The sequence below is a fragment of the Siniperca chuatsi genome, linkage group LG16 (assembly GCF_020085105.1).
Source record: "Siniperca chuatsi isolate FFG_IHB_CAS linkage group LG16, ASM2008510v1, whole genome shotgun sequence".
Classification (NCBI taxonomy): Eukaryota; Metazoa; Chordata; class Actinopteri; order Centrarchiformes; family Sinipercidae; genus Siniperca; species Siniperca chuatsi.
In genome coordinates, this window is record NC_058057.1 from 18,041,307 (window position 1) to 18,063,920 (window position 22,614).

General features: G+C 39.4%; 1 protein-coding gene and 1 long non-coding RNA gene across 2 annotated transcripts; one reads left to right on the top strand and one right to left on the bottom strand.

Annotated features, from left to right (window-relative positions):
• The first annotated feature begins 480 nt into the window (after positions 1-480).
• On the top strand, positions 481-21,491 carry lin28b (lin-28 homolog B (C. elegans)). The gene is made up of 4 exons (XM_044169923.1): positions 481-762; positions 1,461-1,651; positions 11,777-11,964; positions 14,634-21,491. The coding sequence occupies exons 1-4, from the start codon at positions 753-755 to the stop codon at positions 14,941-14,943; spliced, it is 699 nt and encodes a 232-aa protein (XP_044025858.1). The 5' UTR covers positions 481-752; the 3' UTR covers positions 14,944-21,491.
• LOC122863423 lies at positions 7,577-11,770 on the bottom strand. The gene is made up of 2 exons (XR_006375006.1): positions 10,513-11,770; positions 7,577-9,043 (listed from the first exon to the last, which is right to left on the bottom strand). It is a non-coding gene; the product is annotated as an uncharacterized LOC122863423 (long non-coding RNA).
• Positions 21,492-22,614: the final 1,123 nt, after the last annotated feature.

Here is a 22,614-nt window from a genome sequence, read left to right on the forward strand (position 1 = left end):
TTGTAGGTAGACCAGTGTAGATGTTGTGCCTTATTTAACTTAATCATTTTCTTTTCTTCTAATTTCTTGCCTTATTTTTTCATGCCCCCCCCCCAATGTTTGTCTTTTTTCCTGCTGCTATGACTACACCAATTATCCCCAAAGGAATCATTAAAATGTAATTGAATCCCATCTAATCTAATCTCAGAGTATAATAGCCTTATGTAGCTACACCAACCCCTTATGATACAGTTTTATCACTCCAACAATTCACAGTATGAACTGTACAATTCACTGTGTTATAGGCTATTATTATTTTAACGTGTTTTTTTTTTGTTTTTTTTACAGGACTGAGGTGAATGCTGCTCGCGGTTGCGAGTCCGATTCCCCTCTAACCTGGAATCACAGGGCAGAAATTAGCAGCAAGGGAGAGCATGTAATTGACAAAGTCACGTGTTCTCACTACGGGAACGGGCACAGCCAGCTCGAGAGCGAATGAGAGCGAAGGAGAGGGGGGAGAGGGAGACAGAGAGAGAGAGAGAGAGAGAGAGGGAGGGAGAGCAGTACAGAGGTGGTGTGAGTGAGGAAGGGATTGAAGGGAAGAAAGAGAGACATGACAAAAATATCAAAAGGCAGAAAGCACGCCGTACCATGCGAGCTAAATTGGTGACCGATGGGATCGAGGATGTCGGATTAATGGTGACTACAGCAGCCCGTTTTCGCAGAGGAAGCTTCTCTATTGCAACTTGGGCGCAGAGGGTCCGCGGGGAAACATGGCCGAAGGTTATTCTGCAATTATTTTCTATTTCTGCTCTTAGTTTTTCCTCCCTATCTGCTCGCGCGAGGAGGGAGGAGGAGGGGGGCAAGGTGCAACATGATTGTTATTCCAAACCTCAAAAAACCGACCTGAACTGCCCCTGCCGAGCACCATATCTAACCATGTTTTCGCTGCATATATTTTAATGCATTGTTTGAGCGTATATGCGATTCTGCCCACTTGTAAAGCTCGAGGAACCATGTGTAGGCTACACCTGCCTTTTTGGATCCTATAGGCTACAACTCCACAGTGGGAGCGGGCTGTAGATGCACGAGACAAATCCTCCACAAGTTCCACCGACTGAGCATGCCTGTGCACGAATCGGAGGCAATCATCTGTCATGGAGTAACAAACAACTTTTTGAGCGGAATGTTTGCGTTGATGCACACCGGATCGCAGCACCATGCGCCCTCGGTCGCATATGTGGTGTCGAAAATAGTAATATAGGAAATTTCTACCGGCCCTGAACTTCACATAGTCTGTGTGTGCAAGTGGAGGGGATTCCCCCCACGCTTCTTAAGAAGTTTTTTTTTTTTTTTTTTTACAACAGAGCGCATTAAACGTATATAAACCGGTGTGCGCGCAGGGAAATAGCCATCCTGCGGTGTATCTCCGAGCTTAAAAAAATGTTCTAACTTGCTTCTTGTGTGCCCCCTTGTTTCAGGAGGGCCGGGTAAAGGTGGCGGAGAAGACCCCGCCAAGTCCACCGAGCAGGAGGACCGGACTCGACCTCAGATCCTGTCGGGATTGGGCTTCTGCAAATGGTTCAACGTCCGGATGGGCTTTGGATTTATCTCAATGACCAGCAGCGAAGGGAGCCCCGTCGACCCCCCTCTGGATGTTTTCGTCCACCAAGTAAGTTAACACACGAAAACACAAACCAGCGAGGCATACACATCTGCTCCGTGGGGCTGTGGTGCGCGTCGGCCTCCGGATTTGCTTTACTAAAATGCTGAAAAGCGACGAATGATTGATTAGTTTTGTTTCCTTTTCCAACAATTTCACTGTCACTTCAAAATCCCATCTTGATGCACGCAGGCCCCTTTATTTCTCCTCAGAGCACCAGTCACTGGTTACATTGTATCATCCGGATGTTTTGCATTGCCCAACATGTTACTGTGTAATCACGCGTTGTCCACGGGCCTGAAAAAAAAAACACGTTAAGTTTCCCCTTTAAGCCACATGCGTCCAGCTTTCCCCTCCCATGCTCCCTTGTGCGCTGTAAAGGGAAGGGAAGAAATGTCGTGTGGCTATGACACGGTTAGTTTCACACTTGGCCCTAATGGACAGCAGAGCTCGCGTGATATCCAGCCAGCTAACGGAAAGCATGTTTTTAAAAAGTCAGACTGTGCATACCGGCTTGTGTTCTGGGAGGCTGCGTTTTGCTCCTTGCTGTTGTTTTGTTGGTGCATTTGAAACGTAACATCCAGCTCACTTAAACACAACATCCTTTTTACGTTTTACACTCACTTGTGATGTGAAGGCTGGCCTGTTTTTCCGCCGCCTGTACAGTATGATTTATTGTGCATGGAGTTCATGTCTGAGGCCTTGTTTTCGACTTATTCTGCAGCAAACAAAGAGCAGTGGAGTCCTCTCTTCTTTCAACTCCTCTTTCCCCCGCTTAATCGCCCCCTTTTACGGTCCTATAAAGTGGCTTTAAATACTCGACAGAGGATGAGGAGAGGCATTTTCACCATTTCATTTGACACCCTCTTCTGGAGGTGTCTTTATTGTGGACTCACGGGATGTTGTGCTGAACTGGGGGGGCATAGTAGGGGTCACATGTCAGCAGAGATGTAGAGGTGAATAAAAAAAGATGGGTCCATTAGTGTGTTGAGAAATATAAATTATGGTTTCACAAAGGCATTCATGCATTTTCTTATCAGCCCATGCTTGTGGAACTTGAATAACTTTGATGGGAGGATTTTTTTTCAAGTTGCATTCCGGTCTAACGTTGGACCCCTGAGTTTGAAAAAATTATCAATTTTTTTCCATTTGTTGTGCTTAAGTTGTACACCAATGGGTCAGTTTGCTGTGATGAAATGAGGTCATTTAATACTGCATTTCTCTCTGATTTCTGTTGCATTCACCTCCCTTTATTTTGTTGTTTCTATATATTTTAAATTGTCCTTGACCTGTGATTAGTAGTTTCAGTTCATTATAAATATACGATTAATCTTGACAATTATAGGTTATTTTTTATTATTTATACTGAGAGATACAAAAATTGTTGCTGTCAGAAATAAAATAATTTAAATTCTGCAGTGAACTTGGTGATTTAAAAAAAGAAGTGAATTATGTTTAAGCAATATGTTTACCTTTGCTCCATTTGTCTAGTTGTGGCGTGGATCATCGTGTGTACATCAAATAATGCATGTTTGTGTATTTTTGCCAGCCTTTATTTGTGTGCGGGAACAGTTTTTGATAAGCGAGCGCTGCTGTGATGTTTGGAATCAAGGAGAGACTCAGGAGAGCGCAGATTGCAGCATTGCACTATCAATTTCTGATTGATACTTTTATATTGTGGCTCCATCGACTGAATGCACTGCATCTATCTACATGCTCACAGGCTCCTAATTTCCCTGCTGTCCAGAGATGTTTTAGAGGTGGATCACGCCAGCAAGAGAGAAGAGCTGAACAGAAGTCAAACAAACGCTGTCTTTCTCAGCAGTTTGTAACCTATAGGAAATGCCATATAGGTGTCTGTTGGGATATTTTTCAAATGCATGATGTGGTTTGAAAGGCTCATTAGGTATTTTGATAATAATGGTGTAGAGATGGAAATGGTTGCAATTAATAACTGTCAGTTTCTGCTCTGGATAACGACTTCATTAAATTGTGTGTAGCTTGTTGCATTTTTACATGTTTAAAAAAATGCAAATTGTTCCACAAAAACCATATAGAAGAATTGACTAGTATACAATGAATCATATGTTTACACTAGTGCATTTCCCCCCAGTGTTTCCAGCTATGTGTTTACAATAATACAGCTGTCATTTAGCATAAAGAGCAGACAATATGCATTCATAAGCACATTGTCATATTGAATGCAAAACCCCATTCCATTGCAAGTATTTGCATTCATCTATACACTCATTAAATCAGTCACTAATTTTCTCTGACTGTTCCTCCCTCTCTGCTTCTCTGCTGTCAGCCTGAAGCTATTTGGACATATTGATGCAGTTTCCGGGTGTTTAGGAAATGTTCAGATTTGGGTACATTGAATTAAAATCGTGCAGGTTCTCTTATGTGTTACTACAGTACCTGACATTAATATTTTGTAGAATAGGGAGTATTTCTGTTAGGATACAAATATTTCAAATCAGTGACATGCAGACCAGCATAAAGAACAGACTTCTATTATACAAGTGTTGAAAGAGAGAGTTTGGCTTCACACGAAGGTCATGCAGTATTTTCTGCATTTATGATACAAGGTTAGCTGTCAGTTACTGTACAAAAAAAAACAGTGGAAAGATTGCAGATTTATTCATAACACTTACCCTATATGTACCAGAGAGAGAGAGAGAGAGAGAGGCAGAGGTAAGAACGATAGGGAGGGGAAGAGGGAGCATGAGGACAGGAGAAAGAGGGGGAAAGAGGAGGAGTTTTCAAAAAGGGAGGGAAAGAGGAGGGATGTGGGAAAAATAAGTGTTGGTGAGGGGTGGTGGTGAGGGGTTGGGGTGGGGGTGCTAGTGGTAGTCAAGGAGGAAAACATGAGCGAGAGGTTGGAAAAAGACGAGTGAGTGGAGGAGCAGGAGGTAAGAGAGGGAGGGTGAGAGTGTGTATGAGTCAGCGAGCAGGTCCCCGCCCGACCACGAGTTCTCTTCCTGGGAGGCCTCTTCATCAGGGCTCCTATCTGATCACTTCCTTTTGGAAGGTGTGTGTGTGAGACAGAGAGAGTAATTAAACTTCTTCACCCGCTATACCTCTTTGCTTAGTGATTCCACACACAAAGCCATTTCATTATCTGTTTGTCAACCCCTTCTCTACCTGGAGTGTTTTTCTGTGTGTAAGAGTGTGTGTGTGTGTATGTGTGTGTTCCCGCTGGGATACGGGGGGTGCTCTCTCCTCGGGCATTCTTTAAAAAGAGGAATTTCTTTAAAGACAAAAAGGCAGGAGGGTTGGGTGGGGTGAGGGGGTGTGTGGCGGTGAGGTGGGGGGCTGCTTGCCCTTTGTCGGTAATCAGTTTGAAATGTTGAACAGTTTGCTGCTGCTGCTATTCTCCTGAACCTCCAGAGTGTGTGTTCAATTTATGGTGCCCCTGTGAGTGTGTGTGGTTCTTACTTTCCGCTCTTATCCACCAGGTTGTTGATGTCTACATGTGAACCGTTGTAAGATGTTTTAGGTTTTGAGTGTGTGTGTGTGTGTGTGCGCACACACAAATGTGTGTGTGTCGTTTGTGTAGCGAGGTTAAAGTGGGCCCCTAGTGAGATTAACCTCTGGTCCGTGTCACCGTTTGGCATGCAGGCCCCACCCATCTCTGCCTCCAGATAGCCAGTATCAGGCTTTGTCTCTCCTGCAGCAACACTAACCCCCCCCCTCCACCCTTCTCTTCTGCACATCAAAAAATGCAAGAGAAGAAGAAAGACTAGTCATGTGACTTCCTTTTGAGGAGCTGGCCACATACAGCGGAGATGATTGGTAATTGGAAAGGTGGCGGAGTAGAAAGCAGAGCAGGGCTAAAAACAAGTTGCTGTTCACCTGAAATACAAAGAGAGCGTCTGCAGAGTGTTTGGTATGTTTGCACCTCAGACATTTATTAAATTTCATTTGGTTAAAAAAAAATCTGAACAGACTGAAACATTCATCAATAAAACATTGATAAAAGCTAATGTCTTTGAAAGGAGCTATTTCTGTTTAAATACAGAATAAAGATTTTATCTTGTGCTTTTAACAGACATGTATGGTAAAAAAGATAATAGGGCTGCAACTGTCGATTAATGTCATTATCAATTAATCTGCAGATTATTTTTCTTAAAATGTCAGAAAAAATGTAAAATTCCTAGAGCCCAAGATGGCATATTCAAATTGCTTTTTTTTATCTGAACGAAAACTAAAGATATTCAGTTTACTATTTTATATGATAAAGAAAAGCATCAAATCTTCACATCTAAGAAGCTGGAACTAGATGTTTGGCATTTTTGAACAATGACTGAAACGATTAATTGATTATCAAAATAGTTGCAGATTAGTTTTCTGTCATTCGACTAATCGATTGATTGACTAATCATTTCATCTCAAAAAGATACAGGAAAAACTCAATTTTAAAAGAATATATATGAATTGTCTTAAACTGTTTGAAATGCATCAGTGATGAAAGAGATGAAATAACTTTTCTCAAATGAAAAACACAATTGTCACTAAGCACAAGACTCAGATGATAAGAAGATAATGCGTAAAAATGATCTACCACAGATCTGCCACTTTTGTAATGAATAGATAGATCTCATGTTAATATAAATATCATAAGCAAGTAAATCAGCTAATAACCATTATCCCACTTCAGTTTTGTTTTGATTTTGTTTTATGCTAGTGCATGTAGGTTGAATTCAGTATCAAAATATACAGCAGAAAAATAAGAACAGTAGCTGCTGGTTTTTGCCTTCGCAAATGTAGTCAGCTGCAACAAAATCAATTAATGATTTTAATTTAAACCATGTGCAATAATAATATTGCAATAATACAATTTAAAGACAGTTCATATTTGAAAATGTAATTTTGTGTTAATGCTATCCATTATGGTGTTTAGTTTTAGTATCAAAAAATGTTACAAATCTTTAAAATCTTTGGATTTAAAAGAACCTTTTTATTTCTCAACCAGTTTTTATAAATATATAATTATTATTTTCCATTAATAATTTCCTATGAGTTGGTGTCACTTCCTCAAATGGTTAATATTGAATTTTCCAAAGAACACAACCATTTGTGACTTTGTAACTGTGCTTTTTTTTTTTTTGAATGGGTCCAGTAATAAGCAGGCTGTGTGTTTTATCACCAGTCACCTCAGCGAGGTTCATTTCCCCTCTCATGCTGATAAATGTAGCAAGATGATCTAGTGCTTCCTCCCTCAGATCAAATATTTGCCCCAGTCATAATCAGGGGTGTTGGATGTTGTTAATTTGAGGCAGAGGAAACAAGAAGGCTTTTAAGTGTTTGATGGGGGTTGGGCAGGGTTCAAGGGTCAGGGCCACTAATGACAACGTGTTGAGGAGGGCTCGGGTGTCAGCGTCAGAAGAGCGGCTCTGTTGGTGGTTTTCATCGGCATGTTTGTGTGTGCATGTGTGCATTTTTCTCCTTCATCCAGCTTTCTCTTTCCTCTTTCTTCTTTGGTTTATATGCGTCCTGTTGGGTTATGTCCATCTGAGCTGATCTGGCCCAGCTTTGTCCACTTAGCATTTCCTGTGTGTAAAAAGCTACTTAATGGCACCACGCCACATGGTGACCGCCATCTCCGTCACACTCACCCCTACACACACCCCCTTTCTGCTTAATACAAGCAGGATCCAACTCTGCGTGGGCCACCTCTGATTTAAAGCATCCCATAATTAGCCATTCCATAGCCGGTGGTCGCCACAGAGAGTGAGAGGCTGGTGGAGGATGGTGGGTCTCCTCTCTCTGCTTCCCCCGTCCCCTCACGTTACAGCTTCTTGTATTGATTGCTAGGCCTGGTGATGACGAGGGGCCTGGCTGATGAAAAGGAGGGCTATTTCTATCCAGGATGTTGGAGTCAGTATTGATCGCTAGCTCCTTCCTACACACACACACACAATCACACACATGTAGAGCTATAGAAAGATATTTATTACATATAAGGAAGCAAGTAAGCATAATCAAGCCATTTTAGAGTATGTCGGTGTCCATTTTGTTAGCTCAGTTTCTTCAGTTTCTAGGATGACAGTGGCTGCTGGTGGAGTTAGAGAGCTGGTGTGGTCCGCCAGTCGGGCAGGGGGTGGTGCTGGGATGGTTATACTGCTGACCCCTGGATTTCTGCTGCTGACCTGTGGGGCTCCTGATCAAATGGGGGTTTTGTTCTTGGGCTCCCCCCAGGTCCAGCCACTGATCAGGAGTTGCTCCTCCACTGGAGCTGAACAGAATGCGCTGGAGGCATTTCCATGAACCCTCCTCCACCTCCCCTCCTGCTCCTGGCCACTCCTCCATTTTGTACTCCCCCCCGAAGTTCTCTCGTTCCCTCTCCCTGGCCGTGCCCTTTCCTGACCTCTGTGCGTAAACTGAAACGGGTCAGGACACCCGCCAGGTCACCCGAGAGGAGGGGACTCGGGTTACAGGTTCTGATTTGTGAAGTTTTTTATTTAATTTTTTTTCACACACATTGACATATGCATACACATGGAGGTACACACACACACACACACACGTAAATCCACATGTTGCGTTTTATTACGTAATTGTGGAGAGACGGAGCTATTGCAAGCTCATGCTTCAGAAAGTAAACTCATCTGAGACATGAAGGCATGAGTGTGATGCCACGTCTTAAATGGACGTGTGTGTGCGCCTGTGAGTGTGTGTTTTCCTGCATTTCTGCAGAACAAAAGGGGTTGTGTGGTTTCCTCGCTGGTGCATTGTGGGCATTTACGGGGTTGGAGAGGGGGTAGGGTGCTGAGACAAACCACTCAACTTTGACCTGGAGAGAAAAGCTGCTTGTGGACTGAAGACAGGAGAGGGACAGGAAGGGCTCATGCGCCACACAGTCTAGAGATCAGTCGATGATTATTCATCATTATTCAGAATGCATTTTGTTTTGTGGGGGATGGGTGCAATTTTTTATTTGCTTTCTACTGATTTCTGCTGCAGGAATGCCTTTCAGTCACAATTGGCTTTTTAATTTGAGAACAGGGCTCAGACTGCTTGAGGTTCCTCGGTTTGTTATTTATAAAAAATAGAAAGTCAGGTTTGGTGTATGCATGTCCTTGTAGTTTTGGTTGATACATTAATAAATTATTGATTGTTGAATCTTGAAATTTCTTGTTTTTGCGGCACAGCCACTTGATATCGATCCTTATTGGCCGCTTAAAGCCACAAGCTCAGTTTGTGACTGACCTCATCATCCCTTCTGTTTTATTCCACCTCTTACATCTGTTGTGCAAAATCTTGGCTTTTGCTCATTTCCATTTCCTGCTCCTTGTCCTTTCCTCAAAGCCAAATCCAATACCTGAATGCCCAAAATGGATGAGTCCTCCATCAGCAATTGACTAGAATCAAAGTGTCCCTGGCTGTAACCCTCTCTAGCTGCAGGGAGAGAATCAGAAAGGACATCAGAGAGTTAAAGGAATGAATGAATTTTTGAATTTTCCTTTCTTATAAATTGTGGGAAAGTGTGTAAATACTGAGGAAGAATGGCTTCAAAGAAGTTTGATAATTTGATACACAATGCACAGTTGTTCCGTGTGTATGTTTTTGTGGGGAATAAACTCAAAATGTATCTATTTTTGTTTCAAGTTTTGTACTTTGAAGCCCAACTAGGCCTTTGTGATTGCTTTGATTGATTCTGTGTGATATCTGTGGAGTGCCTTTTGAATTTGACACAATTTGTAGCTACTCATATTAAGATTTATTCAAGATGGATGGTTATGTTCTAAAAAAATAAATAAATGTTACAAAAAATCCAAATATACACATTATTTTGAAATGAATGAAAATAAGACAAATGCACATGTTTCTGTAGCAGTAGCAATGAGAAGAAATTGTATTAACCTATTCTTTTCTTTTTAATCAAATTGTAATCAAATTTTTATATATTAAGTTTGTCTTTCATACAAAATGTTGTAGGTAGTTAGGTATAAAGCTAATAGAAATCTAACTAACTCATTTAAGTTGTCTAAAATTGTCTAAAACTGATTTATTTAATATAAACTTGTGAGATTAAATTGTTATATCCTGAAAAGTTTGTTGTGCATGATGTGGAAGTCTTGGCCTATTCCACGTTATTACATACAGTGAGAGTTAGATTTAGTAAATGTCATTAGAATTGATTTTCTTTTAAGTTTTGGAATAAGTGTTCAAGCCATCTGTATTCTGAATTTTGAAAGCTGTACTAAATTCCTTTATTTGGATTATACTGTATTACTCCTCTAATTTGCTATTGTTTTCAAATATAAATTATGTTGAGTGCTTCTAAATGAAACAAGTTTTAAATGACAATTTAGCATTTTCTTTCAAGTTTATTCTCAACAAACGTGTTTTTTAGAAGCATACAATGAAACTACTTTTCCACTCTTATGTAATCCCTAATTTATCCCACTTTTACCTTTATGTCATTGTATAGCGGAAGTCAGATAGATATCCATCAGAGTGCAGTGAGTTCAGACACTATTCTTAGTTTGTATTTAAGTCACACTTCTTTAGTTACTTTCCGTTTTCTCAGTTTTATACATTCCCACTTTTTTACTCTCTCTTACATAGGTATTTATATGTACTAATAGACCACCTATAGAGCGCCTTTAGCTTCCTGTAACTGCAGTTGACAGACATTATAGGAAAAAATGCTGCTGCACACATTTTCTCTCCTTCCTCTATAGTTTCATATTTGATTCCCTCTGCTGATTTGTTCCTTTCTCTTCCTCCTCTGTCTCCTACACATCTATCTCTACAGCCGGCGCTGAATGTACAGATAGCCTGTGTGTTATTTTTAGGCCTCGATGTATAGTAGGTAGTAGGTTTGCTCTGCACACTGCATGCTCGTGTGGGTGTGTGTTTACCTATGCTGAAATCCGCAGGGCTCGCTGCGATTCATGAAGGTCATGGATACAGTGCATATCAGCCGTCCGTTCTGTGCGATCAACAAGGCATAAATCATTGTCAGAGGTTATGTAGTAACTAAATCAATAATGCCGATCATGTAGATAAGATGGATGGTGGATGTGCTGAGAGAAAATGATTGCATGGGTGCGACATACTCGTCTTTTCTCCCTGCAGAAGGAATAGGAAGTGGTGCCTCTGCAAAAAGTAGATAAAGGGAGTATAGCAAGGACGCTGTGTGTGAGATAAGTCCCTCTGTGCAGACTGTCATGGCAGTTGGTGCAAACCACATACAGTCAATCCACCACGTTTGAAATGATGTCTTTCTGTGTACATTGTGTGCTACTGGTGTTGTGTTTGCCGCATGCACAGGTGCGAACATGCCCCCACAGTAAACTTCCCAGTGTTAATCAGTGTCGATTCTTTTGTTACAATTATTTGGATTATTTGTTGATTGGGGTGTTGTTTCTCCACTCACAGACCCAATAATGCTCTCGGGCAGCTGTTCAATATTTAGATGTTAAATTAGCTCTGATGAGTGTAGACTTACATAACATCAATGCTGAGTTTTATGATGTGTAGACAGAAAGTAAGAACTGAGGCATTAAATTGAGTCTTTTCATTGAAAAATGACCTTTTCTGCTCGAGACAGAGGCTCTCTGTACTTTTCACTTGCCTACTGAAGATAAAGCATACAGTCTGTGTCAGTTTACTGTGTGATTCAAGGTTACAAAATGCCCAGTTGAACCAGTCAAGGTAAAATACATCTCAATACCACTGTGTTTAATAAAAGCCCTTTAACAATGACTTATTGGAGAAGTTTAGTTACCTTTTTAACAGCCTTCCAAATGATTCAAAATTATTCACGGACATGTGGATGTTTGGATGTCTACAATAATTTAAATGACTCATCACTTTTTTACTGCTGTGTTACATTGAATTGTGCTCATCATCATTATTATTATTATTTCTACATCAAATTATATCTTATCAGTCAACCCCATAGAAACACATGTAACTTTATTCTTTGATACTGAAATTAGAGCAATTTCAAGTAACATGAGCACTAACTTTATCATACTTTCAGCCTACAACAAACTGGGCACCCCCAGACTTCAATACAGACCCTTGTGTATTGCAGGCATTATCATTTTTTCTAAAGAATTCATTGAGCTATAGGCGCCTGCCACTTTTACATGGATAATTGCTTTTTTCTCCCAACAGAGCAAACTGGTGATGGAGGGCTTCCGCAGCTTAAAGGAGGGTGAGCAGGTGGAGTTCACCTATAAGAAGTCCTCTAAGGGCCTGGAGTCCCTGCGGGTGACCGGACCTGGTGGGGGACCCTGTGCAGGCAGCGAGAGGAGACCCAAAGGGAAGGTCCCACTCCAGAAACGTAAACCAAAGGGAGACCGGTGAGTATGACAGAATTAAGAAACACGAAAATGGAAAAAGGAGCAAGTTATTTATTTATTTTTTCTGTGTCTGCAGGAATGTAATGATTCATATGCATGCAGGCACATCTCACCAGTCTTGGCTTCTGAAATGAATCTAATCTAATAAAACCTAAATGTACATGAGCGTTGGTAGCTTGCATTCAGAAAGCAGGGCTTCCTATAGTAGAAGGAGACATATGTTATACGTACATCTCACTGCAGTGAGCTAGTTCTGAGTGGGCTGAGATTATAGATTAAATCAATTCAATCTGCCCGAGTACATGCCTGTTGCTATGGTTATTGTGCACCGTAATAAGGAATTGAATAGGGCACTTTGACTGCCATTGCCGCTATTTTAAATCAATTTTACATTAGAGACAGCATTAGCACAGGGATGGATTGGGTTTATATGCATCTCAATGCGGCAGTAGCTCAATCAATTGTTTTGTCCTCAGTAAAATCCTGAAGGGTGCTTTGCTAAAATCTGTCAGAGGGAGCCATATGGAGCTCCTTGAAAACACCTGATGGTTTAAGCAGAGGTGGCTGTGTTCCCTGTCCTCCTTCTGACAGAGAATGACGTATTGCGAACCCTACCAGACAGAGCCAAGTATATCTGTTGTATGAAGGCATCACATGACTACAATGTTACAGTTACATTAGAAAGTCCAGCTCTGCCACTCTTTATGTTGCTTGTTGTTGCTGTATCACAGCCGCTTCTGCTGTCCAGTTTTTAAGGTGTAAAAAGAAAAGCTTTTGTTAGAAAGGAGGAAACAGTATCTGAAAGAGAAGGCTCCCTGATTGTTTTACACAGCTGAATAATTCAGTTTATTTGGGATAATTGATCCACTGTTAGGTCAAGTGTCCCTACCTTCTACTAAGTTGGTAGCAAGGCAGTATTGGATTTAGAGATGGCAGGTAGATGTCTGTGATGTTATGTCTTTGTGAGCAAGCTCAGTGTGAGTGGCTCCTGTGGCAGTTGCGCTGCTCTGACCCCTGCTGGTCACTCTGTTATGCAACCAACTACAGTGTAGTGTAGCTATTTTTGTCTTCATTAGGGTGGTTTTCAGTTTCTTTGTATACAATATAATTCATCAGTTAGTCATGCAATTGATAAATCACCATATATACAAGGCATCCAAGACAATAACCTTTTCAAAAAAGTTAGAATACAATATTTAATCTTAATTGATTAAAAAAAAAGGCTTTAGACATGACAACGTATTACTTATACTTATTGTACAAGTCTTGTTACTATGAAAAATGTAATTGCATTTCTGACACTACACTGTTTTCTGCAAATATTAACATTTCTATAATTTAAAGCCTTTTTTTAATCAATTTAGCTAGTTTGTCTTATAATTAGCCACTGAGACATAAAAGGAATTTTGAATTTCATTTTTTTATGTAATAAACATCTCAAAGTCTAACCTTAATTCTACTACAGACGAATACATACTTGTTGATACCGTTGGATGGATTATTGTTTTGTGGTTATGGCTATTTAAATTATGCTATTGAAACTATCTATATGATATGAATCTAGTTGTAGTTTTATGAATCCAGGTTGTGAGGACACTTGCTAATAGCATCTTAAAACCTGCCTCCAGTTCCCTTATTTATCATATATTCCCCAGGTTTTACACAGGTAATGCTGTTACCAACAAGTTAACTGCAATTAAGAGGCATTGCAAAAACACATCAGAGAAAATATCCTTAATATGTAATAAACATGCACCCAGGTCCACTTAAGTGTTTTGTTTGTTAACCGGACGAAAGGAGGAATGTTAAATGCTCTCTGGAGATAATGCAGCTCCTGTTCAAAAGCAACAAAGACTGAAACAGACTTTAGCCATCTTTGTTTTCTTATGAAGTGGCAGCAATTTTCTAACATGCTGGTTTACTGTGTCTATGCTTGTTTTGTTAATTTGACGCATTTTAAAACCTTGATAGTGAACCATTGCATTTCTACATAAAGACTTTGTTTGGCCATATCCTTCAGTTCAAATCACCATGAATGACAGTGATGTGTTACACTGGTATGAGAAAAATTTCAAAACAGTAGATGTGTCATGTGTTCTAAACTTTGTGGCTTGAGTGTTAAGCATTGCACAGCAGACTAGCAATAAAAAAGACACTCAACTGTGACTTATTTAGTACATCAAAACTTAACTAAGAGCATCTAACAGCAAAAAATGTCCATTTGTTTTGATGTAGAGCCAAAAAAGTTGGTGGCGTCCTGACAGGCTGAAATCGCGGCCACTTTTGCCTTCACTTTTTTTTTTTTTAACTCTTTCAACACCCAATTGCTTCTTGTCAAATTTAATAACACTGTGTAGTTTGGCATGGTACAGAGTGCTACTCACGTTTGATCCAGAGAAATATCATGTGTCATACTACCATCTAGTGGTGAATCCTAGTTGGCGCAAGTATTTCAACCCTGCAGTGCGGATGTTACGATATGCTGTGTGGATTAAAAATTATAGTTCCATTTTTCAGAGACAAACTGTTCTCAGATTAAAAACGGTGTTTTCGGTTTCATGAAACAAAGGAATAGTGTGATGAGGGTTTCTATTCTTTGTTGCTCTTGATTTGTTTGTCATCATCTCATGTATTCTGTCGTTCCTCTTTGTCTCCTCCATCCTCTGCAGCTGTTATAACTGTGGAGGTCTGGATCACCATGCTAAGGAGTGTGGCCTGCCCCCCCAGCCAAAGAAATGCCACTACTGCCAGAGCATCATGCACATGGTGGCTCAGTGTCCCCACAAGGTGCTGGCACCCGCCACAGGCTCTCAGGACCAACATGCGTCTACCTCGGCCTTTAGCCCAGGGACCGGGCCCTACCTCTGCCCCCCAGAGGAGGAGGAGCGCTCCAGCTCGTCTCCCCTAGAGGGCTCCTCCTCCTCCCCAGAAGAGCCCCCCACACGTGGCCCCCGGACCCAGAGGTGGAGGAAATCCTGAAAACAGCCCATAGAGGTGAACCTTTCACCACTAACCCCTGACCCTCATGTCTCCCCTCAATCAAGGATACCTGAAGCCCCCCCTCATCTACCTCACACCTGTGGAAAAAAATGGGAGGTCTTGATTTCTTTACTTTTATTCTATTTGTTTTTTATTTTTTCTAACCAGCGCAGCTATGGCAACGATCACCGGGGTATGGATGTGCGTGAATGTGTGTGACTGACTTGCAGTCATCTGGTGCAGCTATGGCAACCACAGCTGGAATGGTGACTGCAGGGAATCACTGAATGAATTTTTCTTGTTTCAATCAGTGCAGCTCAAGAGTGAAACAACATGGTATGAATTTTGGTTTGATGATCCCCCCCCTCCTCTTGGACCTAAGTGTTGGCCATTTTGAATGCTTTTTCCTTACAGATGTTGTCGACTCAAAGCCACAAATTTATATCCTGTAGACCTAATCATTCAGAAAATCATGATGCATCCTTTTAGCACACACGGTAGCTCATTTAAAGAAGGATTAGAAGAACACTTTTAAAAGCTTGAGACCCTCTAAGCGATAATCTAGTCCCATAGGATTGTTCGCTTGGCTTATAAAGATCTTTAGGGAAACTTTATGGATTCCAGAGGGATTTTTTAAAAAGACAGTGGGCTGCTAAACATGTTCTCTATAATCTTGAAACACTCAGTACATACCTCTCTCCTACATGAAATAGACTGGACCAACTGATTGTCAAAGAGTGAGCATGTGTGTTTGTGCATGCACGTACAAGACTGAGAGAGAGAGAGAGAGAATGAGAAAGTGTGTGTTTGTATGCGTGTGTTGTGCATGCTGGAGCGCCTCTTCTCCAGATGCGAGTCAGCACTATTAACTTTCAGTTTCCTATTATTAGAGACATGCCTTAGATATGACATCATATAATCCAGCTAGATCATAGTTTAGGTAAGGTAATGAATTGATCATTAGACTTCCATTTTAATTGTTGCGTAATTAGTTGAAAATAACATTACAGTTTATAAATCATAGTATAAGTCATTAATATATATGTAAAGTCACAAGATATAATTGAAATTCTATTAACTTTAAGTAATGCATATATAAGGAATTAGCTCTGACATAGGTGAATAGCCCTGTATATTGCATGGGATACTTTATTGTTGTGTGAAAACTTGTAGCTCTTGCTCTATTTAACCGTTTTCATCCATAACAAATCAAACTGACTTTTTTATTCAAATTTTTACTCAATGCCTTCTTCATTAGTTCAAATAGTCAGCAATCCTTCTGACCCAGTACAAAGACTCACCTTGTTTGATTATAGGTGTAGTGTCAGACCATTACAGTATCATCACAGCTGCTCTACTTACTTAATACCTCACCAATTCTTCCTCTCGGAAATGAATGTCACAGAACGTCAAGCTGTTTGCTCTCCCAGCTGTGTTACAGTAAGATCGGACCACCTGTTCCTCTTCCATCTGTGCCTACCAGTTGTTAGTTAGCACCAGCCAGGTAATGCTCACTCCTCTTTAGGATGAGACGCCGTCGCTGCTGCTGCTTCAGACTCACTGAAGAGGGAGGGAGAGAGAGAGAGAGAGAAAAGAGTGCTGCTTTTGGTATAACTTGAATCCCAAGCATGGCTTTAGTGGCACTTATTTGTGACCTAACAACTCTTCTCTGACCATATTGAATGTGAAAAGAGCTTATCTGAAGACGACTCCCCACAAAGTTCACACCGGGTCGCTTTGGAGTTTGTATCTTAATGTTCTGACAAATCAAATAACTTTGTATGATGATATCAAACTAGCTTGTGTGTTTTTAAAAGCTCTAAGTAGACAACCAACTTTTTTTGGTATATTTCTATACCAGAGTTTGGCTCTATTTTCTGAAGGCATTTAAAGTTACGACTTGCAGAAGTGCTTGCTATTCTCGCTCTTTCAGAATAAGAGGGACTTATTGCTGAAACGCAACACTGCAGTCTTTGTTTTTATGTACAGCTTTTTGAATGTGTGCGTGCGTTAAAAATCAAATATTCAACAATGCAGCATGGCAGAAAAAAAAGTGAATGACCAAACCACATAAGGAGCACAGCCCATGCTCAAATCTTTATGGAAACAACATCTTTTTGTATGATGTATTTTTACATTTTTAAACACAATTCCTCTCAGGATGATTAACTGTTCTCAGGGAATTAACCAAAAAAAGTGTATTTTATTCTTTTGGGAATCATCCACTGACTGACTCAATAAACTCTGTTAAGCATCGGTGAAGAGACATATGTAACTGATTCATGTACTGATATTAGCAACTACCTCTTGAGTTATACATAGTTGTGCATTTCTTTTTGTTTTGTATATTTTTTTGATGCGCTTGTATGATTCACTGTAGGTCTCTATTGTACTGAGGTGTTGTGTGAGAAGTTCCCTAGTGTTGCCACAGACTCCCTGGTCTTCCTTCCCAGATTTGAGTTAGTTACTTTTTTCTTTTACTGCAAAACTCTTTTTTTTTTTGTTTACAGCAAAAGCCTACCTCATATGCGCTGTTCCTTCACAAACTCCTTACCTCCTCCCAGCCCCCCTCTACCTCCTCCACACAATTATTTGTTAATGAAATTGCCACTTGTCGCACTTGAGTCACATGGCATTTTCAAAGAATCAGCCCTGAAATGGCTCGTCACTTGTGACACCAAATAAATCTTACAATCAAAGCTGTTTTTGAAGGTTTTACACAGGTCTTCAGAATGGGTGTGTTTGTCTCACACATCCAAGGTGAAGTTTTTCTGCCAGTTCTGTGTTATACTGTCCATATACACTCATCACTCAGCTGCAGAGAGCCAGTGAGTTTACCTCAGTTTGTTGGGCTAACTATAGACATGTTAAATATGAAATATTTTACAATTCCGTGTGAACACATTTTGAAAAGACATCGACTGTTGTTTTTAGTTTTTAAGTATTTTGTCATATCCGTTTTTGTAACCACTTGATATGATGGGCTTAAGGTGGAGAAGAATAGGATTGTACTTCGCACAAGGAGTGCCTATCTCTGTTTTGTTTGTCTGACCCTATTACCAAATAGATATTTTCCTCTTTTTGAGCTCCATGGTATTGGCCTTTGTCAGTCATTTTTACAGCCTCAGATAATCAGAAGTTGTGTGGTTTGGAGATGATGCCCCTTGCAAACTACATTTGTAGTTTAGAGCGCCATTGTTAACAGTTAACATGAAATCAGTAGATCTTGTACTAATGGTGACATTGCATAGACGTCATTCTAAAAATGCTTATGAAGATGAATATTGTTATCAGTACTTTTTAAAAACTAACTCATGAGATCAAAGATTGATTTTGCATGTGACCGCAGTATTACAGTTCACACTCAGCTGAGAGAATCACTATGTTGCAGTGGGCCTACATATGGAACTGGACGCTTGTTTATGCCAATTAAAAACAAAATACACAACTGTGGTAAAATAGTGATGATATTGTTGTTAGTAACTTCACATTTTCTTCCAATCAATGTAACTACTGATTGATCTCTTGTTTATTGTCCTGTTCAGTATTTGACACAACCAAGAAACACTCTCGTACAGGAGAATAATCTCCTGAAGGTAGTAATAATCAAATGGTTATTGTAGAGGTTTGTCATGGCTGCATACAAATTGGTAGAATTGTGTTAACATTTTCCCACTTGACTTAAGTTTTTAATCATGCAAACAGGAGACAACACAAGCAAAGAGTCTCATCCATGCATTTATCAAAAATGTTGCAGAGGGTTTTACTCAAGACCAAACATTTGTGAACCTGAATGTACCAGTTGTATCTCAGCAGAAGGCTCAATTTTAATCTCAGGCCTTGAAAAGGGAACATGGTATTCTCAGATGTAATTTGCTGCCACAGAATACAACAAGAAATAAAAACAAGAAATATTTAGAGTGTGGTCACACATTTTACCCAACCCCAAATTACTTGGTTGTGGCTTCTTCTTTTGAAATTCACACAAATCTGAGAGTCAACACTGATGCATTTCTGCCCTGCAGTGGTGGTAATGGAGAAATGAGATGTAAGATGAAGAGAGATACACCTATGCGGCATTATGCAGTGTTCAAAGACATTGCAGAGAAGATCACTAATGACACCATCTACACAGATTGTGATATTTATTGAGAAACTGGGATAAATCAGATTAACTTTTTTTTCAAAACTCTTTTGTTTGAATCTTTTATTTCATTAAATGTATTTGTGTAGAGTTGTGGGATTTTAAAGGATAATTCAGGTTTTGTAGTCTTATAGTTTTATCATTCAATAGAGAGCCGACGTCACATCCGGGTTAGCCTCTGTTCCACTAGCTTCTGTAACTCAATACAATCTCTCATTCACCATTTCTTCCATCGGTCTTTCTCAAAACAATGAAGTGTGTTCCTGGGGTTTACTTACTAAGACAAATCGGCATCCACTACAGAAGTTGCTATTAGAAATTGAAACCTTCGTGATTTTAAGAAAGTAAAACAAGATCACTTTATAAGCATAGAAAAAAACTACGACTCCCATGAAAACTTACATAATAACTTGATTTAGTCCATATCCATAAAACTCGCCACCGCTCTTTTCTAAAGTGTTTTTTCCAACTTTTTAGTCGTAATCTCTGCTGTCTAAACTTATACAGCACTTTGTCCTTTGTCCTGTTATTACAATATGACTGAGCTAACCGCAGGCCCTCGACTCGACTCCTCAGTCGGGCTGTGACGTTTAGCCCGCGAACATCGAGGGCTTATGGGAAATGTTCGTTAGAACATACATTGAATAAACAACGATATTAGATCGTTTTTCAAAAAACTACCGTCCTTATCTAAACATATATATAACATATATATATATATAGCACATACTGTTGAGAAAGGCTAGGTTCCATGGCTGTATTTTTAGTTATTAGCGTATTTACAAATGTCATTGGGATTTTAAATGAGGTTCTCACTTCTGGAACAGAACCCGGAAGTTCCGGTTTCACTTCGGCTCTCTCGCTCATGGTTTACCTCTTTGGAAACTGTCATACATGAATATTTAAAATTGGGATGATTTTGTCGCTGTGTAGTGAAAACCATGTCCAAATCTTAAGAAAAACAGCTTTGTTTTATATTAATACGTAAACATTTTGGCAAATACAATTAGGCCTACTCACTTTCTGGTGGAGAGTTAAATTTTACATTTGTTAGCTTAGCACTAAGACTGGAATCAGCTAGGGAAACAGCTAGCCTAACCCTGTCCAAAGGGAAAAAAAACCTACCAGCACATCTGAAGCTCTAAAAAATCATTGAACATGTCAGTTAATTAGTGAATATAACATTTTAATCAGTGGAAATGTTATATCTTTTTTAATTTGTGAGCATTAGAGGTTCTAGTAGGTGGACTTTGTTACCTTTTGACATAGCCAGGCTAGTTGTTACAGTCTTCCAGTTTTTGTGCAAAAAAAAAAAAAGCTATGCTAACTTAACTTAACCAGCTGGTGGCATATCACATTTCTCAAAATGTCAAACTTCTGCTTTAAACTTTGTGGCACTGTATTTTTGAGATAATCCAGTTTAATTTTAAAGGATTTTATACGCCTTTTCTCACACCTTTAAGGGAGCATTTTAAACATGTTTATTTGAAAAGTTAAAAATCACTAAACTTGTGGTTTTCATTGGACAGCAACTTAATCCTATCTAATTAAATTACAATATCACCTAATATAATTGAAGGGAAAGTGTGTTAGCAGTGGCTACATATTTCTGATGCTTAAGAGACTGAAACCGTACACCTAATCCATGAACTACTCCAAAACACAATAATTAAATGAAAATCACATTTAGGCCTTATATAACCAAAACAAACACCTGAATTATCCTTAACAATGTATCAAAAGCCTCTGGAGACTGACCAGATCTATATACACAGTCTATAGATGTACTATGCCATGATCACAGACAGGGAAACCTCAGCAGTCTGTCTCACTGCTCCCTCATGTGGTTGTTTAGGAGATGACTGCAGACAGACTGAAGTTCACATACCTCAACTGCTGCCTTTGTCAGCTGCTCTGTGCTTTGCCTTGACTGGAGAAACAATGTATTCTAGGGGATGGCCATTTATGATGGGGGTTTTTTTTAACTGAACTGTATCATGTCAGATCCATATTGTGTTTATGAACATGAAATCATACTGGAACATTGGACCTCTGAAGGATCTATAAATCCAACCAAGGCAGTTAAAAGTGCAGATACCTCCTTGTATTGACCAATAACCTAACATTTCTCATGTTTGTTTATGTTTTTACTCTCTACATTTATGGCCAGAGGGAGTCTTCTGTGCTCTCTTTCTCTGGAGTATGTCTAGAGCCAAGCACTGATTGCTTTTGAATGGGGGGAAAAATGTTCTATGTGCATATCACTCATTATTTTAGCCCCAATATAAGTGTACTGCCTTTTTTATTTCTGTGGATTGGATTTTTAAATATGTCTGAAATGTTTTACTTGATTGGAAAATAAACATATTATATTGGCATTAAAGTATGTATAATTTCTACTAGACATTGAAGTGGTTTAATGCTTGCTTGGATATTCGTTTTTATGTAATTCAGATTGTAAAATTTACTCTCATACACATTTGCACACACTTGTTTTTCTGAAGTGGTTTAATGCTTGCTTGGATATTCGTTTTTATGTAATTCAGATTGTAAAATTTACTCTCATACACATTTGCACACACTTGTTTTTCTGTTACCAAAAGTATGTTTCACAGTTAAAGGGGAATTCCACCAATTTTACACATCAAGATCAGTTTACTAATCATGGGAAGTAGTGTGAAAATTGTTCTTCTGTACCTCTGGAGGAGTACAAAACAAAATAACGTGAGTGATTATCTGAGCTTGGAGACAAAAATGTATAATTTTATAATAATAATAATAATAATACAAAGTTTGCATTACAAACAGGGGGTTTGAAGTTTAAAAGATGTGTGTTTACCAGGAAGGGAGGGTCTAATGAAATATGCTGTCGAGTTGCAGAGTTGCTTTCTCTATAGCTATGGCACAGGCTAATTTCTGTTTTTGAGATTATTTATATAAATAAGTCACTCAACTTAAACAATACTAAATCAGTGGAGTACCCATTTAAAACCTATTTTCCTAGCCTTATCAATTAAAGAACAATTCCCAAACATACCTCCAAGCCTAACCCTGAGACTAATCATAATGCCAAAAATTAATATTAGATCTAATCCTAACCTAACTGTGTATCACCCTAGCTAAAAATCAAAACAAAACACTGCCAAGGCCAGAAAGACTACATCACAGTTACAAAACCAGCTCAACCAGTGGGTCATATTACATTGAATAAATCTTATTCCAGTTTTACATTTTCAATGCAACATACAGTGGTATAATGTCAGTGCCTGACGTATTTGCTTATTTTTCTATTAAGGTTGTTATTAGCTTCAATAACTGTGGTCTACAAAGTCTACACATACAAAAAACACATTACATAAGAAGTCAAAGGCAAATAAATAAAATCAAGGCATGTTTCACAGACATAAATAGCAAACTTCATTGACTGGTTCACTGACATAAAATTAATTGCCAGCAGTTTTGATAAGCAAATAATCATTTGGGCCATTTATAATGCAAAAATGCCCAACATTTGCTTGTTCCAGCAT